General features: G+C 44.2%; 1 protein-coding gene across 1 annotated transcript; it reads left to right on the plus strand.

The window, feature by feature from the left end:
- Window positions 1-445: 445 nt before the first annotated feature.
- Window positions 446-3,804, plus strand: LOC137917521 (4-aminobutyrate aminotransferase, mitochondrial-like). Its single transcript, XM_068760239.1, has 6 exons — window positions 446-511; window positions 594-623; window positions 912-1,029; window positions 1,574-1,623; window positions 3,074-3,154; window positions 3,328-3,804. Exons 1-6 carry the CDS (start codon window positions 479-481, stop codon window positions 3,454-3,456), a joined length of 441 nt encoding a protein of 146 aa, XP_068616340.1. The 5' UTR covers window positions 446-478; the 3' UTR covers window positions 3,457-3,804.
- Window positions 3,805-4,047: the final 243 nt, after the last annotated feature.

Below are 4,047 nucleotides of genomic sequence, written 5' to 3' on the forward strand. Positions count from 1 at the left end.
TTGTTTGCATTACATCACCTCCACAGCCAGTGTGTGAAGAATGAAGCATGGCGAAACACTTTCAATCGAACCCTGGACTGGTTTCTCTGCTGAGTGAAGGAGAACATTCAGGGCTTCATCTTATGATAAACGTATTTATTTGCTACATTTACGTGAACTGTTCAATATTCATGAAAATATCCACAATGTGCTTTTAAACCTGTGTCGGCTATATCTTATTCTGCCAGTCCGTTAAAACCTGTGTGATGTGGACACGCTCAGGTTGGATGCACATGTCGTGTTTCCAATGGCGTGATGGGCTATGACTTCTTTTTTTCTGATTTGTGACGCAGCAAGATGCTTAAAACCACGTTTATTTTGCAGCTGAGCACATGCAACTTTACAAATACATTAGCATCCCTTTTCTTCACCAGCATGCAGACATGCCAGCAAAGTGGCACCAAAAAGCCAGGTGGAGTTTGGCTACGATGGGCCATCCATGAAGACTTCAGTCCCTGGCCCACGATCACAGGTAACACACACACACACAAACACACACACACAAATCAATCCCTTTGAAATGCTTTAATGACGAAACACTTATTGATCTGCAGACGCTGATGAAACAGCTGGGAGACATCCAGGTGAGCGCTGTGGTGATAACCTCACTATGTTACGTTTAATACGATATGCACGTTGTCTCCCGCTGCTCACACTGTCCTCTCATTTTGCGTTTCGGTTTCACGATGTCTTGTTCACGTTAGCATGGTGGCTCTTCGAGAACGGCTGCAAAGGTGCCAAAGGAATTACTAACGTGAAGACTTCTTTGTGTGTGTGTTCCTTTTGTTTTACAATGTCCCCTGATGGAACTGAGAGGTGATGTTCCACTGGACGAGTGATGCCACCTTCTTACAGAACTTATCTCTCACCAGAATGTTGGTGCGATCAACTTCTTCTGTAACTATGAGGAGAGCAGGGGGAACTACCTGGTGGATGTGGACAACAACCGCATGCTGGATGTGTACACTCAAATCTCCTCCATCCCGATTGGTTAGTATCCTAGCATTCAAACGCAGTTTGTGGGAGTTTGCATGTTCTTCCCGTGTCGACGTGGGTTCTCTCCGGGTTCTCCGGGTTCCTCCCTCCTCTAGAAACTTGCAGCTTAGTTAAACTGGTCGCACCAAGTTGTTTGTGAGCGTGTGTTTGTTTGTCTTTTGTGTGACCCCGTGATGAGCCGGCGCTTCGTCCGGAGTGTACCTTGCTTTTGGCTCGTAGCAAGCTGGGATAGGCTCCGTCAAACTGGTGACCATCACGGTGGATGGGTGGACGGATGAGTGGTTGGATGGATGGATGGATGGATGGATGTCTGATGAATGGGTGTATGGGTGGTATTAGCAGCAGTAGTATTGTTCGTAGTAGTTTTTCAGTGTACTGTCACTGTGTGGTTTTGGCGGCTTCCCTTCATGTTCATGTATGCTTCACCGTCCCTGAAGCTGAAGTGAAAGATGTCAATTGACCCGTAAAACCTTCACAAAGTTGTCGAGTCAAATGCGTGTTTTCTTCCTCCCATTCTCTCCATTCGGTCGTCCCTCAGGCTACAACCACCCGGCTCTCCTCAAGCTGATGGCCAATCCCAACAATCTGGTAGGTCTCGTGCATTTTACATGAATAGGAAGAATAATTTTCACTGACGACATTATGAATTACTATTTTGGATAGCGTACTTGTATAAGACTCCCCCCCCCGCTCTACTAGTGGTCAGCTTTGTCACTGTGCATCTGTATTTGAAACATTACCTTTACTTCTAATGTCCCGTCTGTGCGGATCCTTGGTTCTCCAGGTCATGGTAGATCTCTGTGTTGAATAAAGTTTACCTGACTTGTAACCCGAGCGCTGTCTGAAACTAGAAAAGCACTCGGAGAGCGCCAACCTCTTCCGAGCACCTCAGTCTCCCTGGATTGGGATTTACAGCAAAAATAATCATCCTGCATTTATTACCCTCGCCGAAGAGGAGGCGAGGGTATTGCAATTGGGTGCGTTTGTTTGTCTGTTTGTCTGTCTGTTTGTTTGTTGTTTGTTTGTTTGTCTGTCTGCGCGCATAACTCAAAAACTAGTAACCCAATCGACTGGAAATTTTTACGCAAGCAAGGTTCTGTCCGTGGCTTGGTCCTCCCCGAGAATGGCGTTGATCCGGATCTGGATCCAGATTCTAGAATTATTTTTACATCTGGAATTGTGCCTGTGCTGTAACATGGGAGTGTCACTTTAAGAGGGAGGGACACGAATGGCATGATGGGAAAAAGAGTCCAGAAGGAGTCTTGTAGTACGTTCCGGAGCAGCAAGCTAGAGCAGGTTTGGCCCCTCTGATCCGGAAGCCCTGTTTACTGTCTCACAAGATCCAATAGTCTATTGGAGGCGAGGGTCTGCAATCTCTGATTGTCGTTTTCTAGTTTGATCTGTATTTTGGAGGGTTTTACCAAACCCTCTTCCGGTTCTTGTTCTCCATAGTGGGTGCGTATTCAATGAGGAGAATGTGGGTTAAGATTAAGACATTTATATAATTAACAGATCAGTACAATTAGTTCGGATATCAGCGCTGAGGTTTGATCCTGTTTCGTGTGTGTGTCTCAGGTCCGAACAAAGGGGCAGTTCTTTGCTTCTGTGTCTTCATATATCCATGACTCCGTCCCCTGAAGGGATGGGGATAGTGCCCCAGCCAATCTAAGCCCATTTTTATCTGTGTTGTGTGTGACATCACTGGTGTGATGCGTTCAATTGAAATCAGTCATTACAAATCCAAACTAAATGTGGCGTGTTCCTAGTGGCGTCGGCGTGTAATCACGTTGTGGAATCCCATCTAATATGGGAATTCCCTACAATTTGTAGATTCCTTAACCGTGAAAACGAACCTTGAGCAACTGGATTCCGGTTGACTTTAGAAGTTATTCACTAAGAACACACGTTTAGTGATGGCGGTGTCTTCTGGATCTGGATCCAGAGCTTTTGAAGACGCAGCAAATCCATTTGTCCACTACTAATTCCACAGTGTCTATGAATGAATCTTGTTCTGTCAGTTATATCTTTTCTATTTCAGAGTACCTTTGTGAACCGCCCGGCCCTGGGAATCCTGCCTCCGGAGAACTTCCCAGACAAACTCAATGAAAGTCTGCTTTCAGTTAGTGAAATACACACAGAGAATCCAGAATACTTGTATAAAGTATTGTTCTTGTTAATGTGAATGCATGTAAAAAGTTATATAATATAGTAAATTGTGTTTATATTATATTGTATAATTAAGCTTACTAGATATTGTACTGTTTATTAAGTCTTGTCTACTCTCTCTGTCAGATCGCTCCCAGTGGAATGAGTCGAGTTCAGACGATGTCCTGTGGCTCCTGCTCCAATGAAAATGCTTATAAAACAATATTTATCTGGTATCGGGTAAGTGAGGGGCTGGTAAATAGAAATATGGTCTAAAGCCGTGCTTTTCAAATTCTTTGTGCCCAATCATCAGATTCAAATCTTACACTTGTTACCCTCGCTGAAGGGGAGGCGAGGGTATTGCAATTGGGTGCGTTTGTCTGTTTGTCTGTTTGTTTGTTTGTCTGTCTGCGCACATAAGTCAAAAACTAGTAACCCAATCGACTTGAAATTTTTACACGAGCAAGGTTCTGTCCGTGGCTCGGTCCTCCCTGAGAATGGCGTTGATCCGGATCTGGATCCAGATTCTAGAATTATTTTTACATCTGGAATTGTGCCTGTGCTGTAAACTGCCACTTTAAGAGGGAGGGACACGAATGGCATGATGGGAAAAAGAGTCCAGAAGGAGTCTTGTAGTACGTTCCGGAGCAGCAAGCTAGAGCAGGTTTGGCTCCTCTGATCCGGAAGCCCTGTTTACTGTCTCACAAGATCCAATAGTCTTTTGGAGGCGAGGGTCTGCAATCTCTGATTGTCTTTCTAGTTCACATCTGTGCGATGTATGCTATGAGTTTTACATTTATCATAAACATTATAAATGTTTATGATATTGTTTGTTATTGAGTATTTATATATATATTTATACATATT

The sequence above is a fragment of the Brachionichthys hirsutus genome, unplaced genomic scaffold (assembly GCF_040956055.1).
Source record: "Brachionichthys hirsutus isolate HB-005 unplaced genomic scaffold, CSIRO-AGI_Bhir_v1 contig_953, whole genome shotgun sequence".
Classification (NCBI taxonomy): Eukaryota; Metazoa; Chordata; class Actinopteri; order Lophiiformes; family Brachionichthyidae; genus Brachionichthys; species Brachionichthys hirsutus.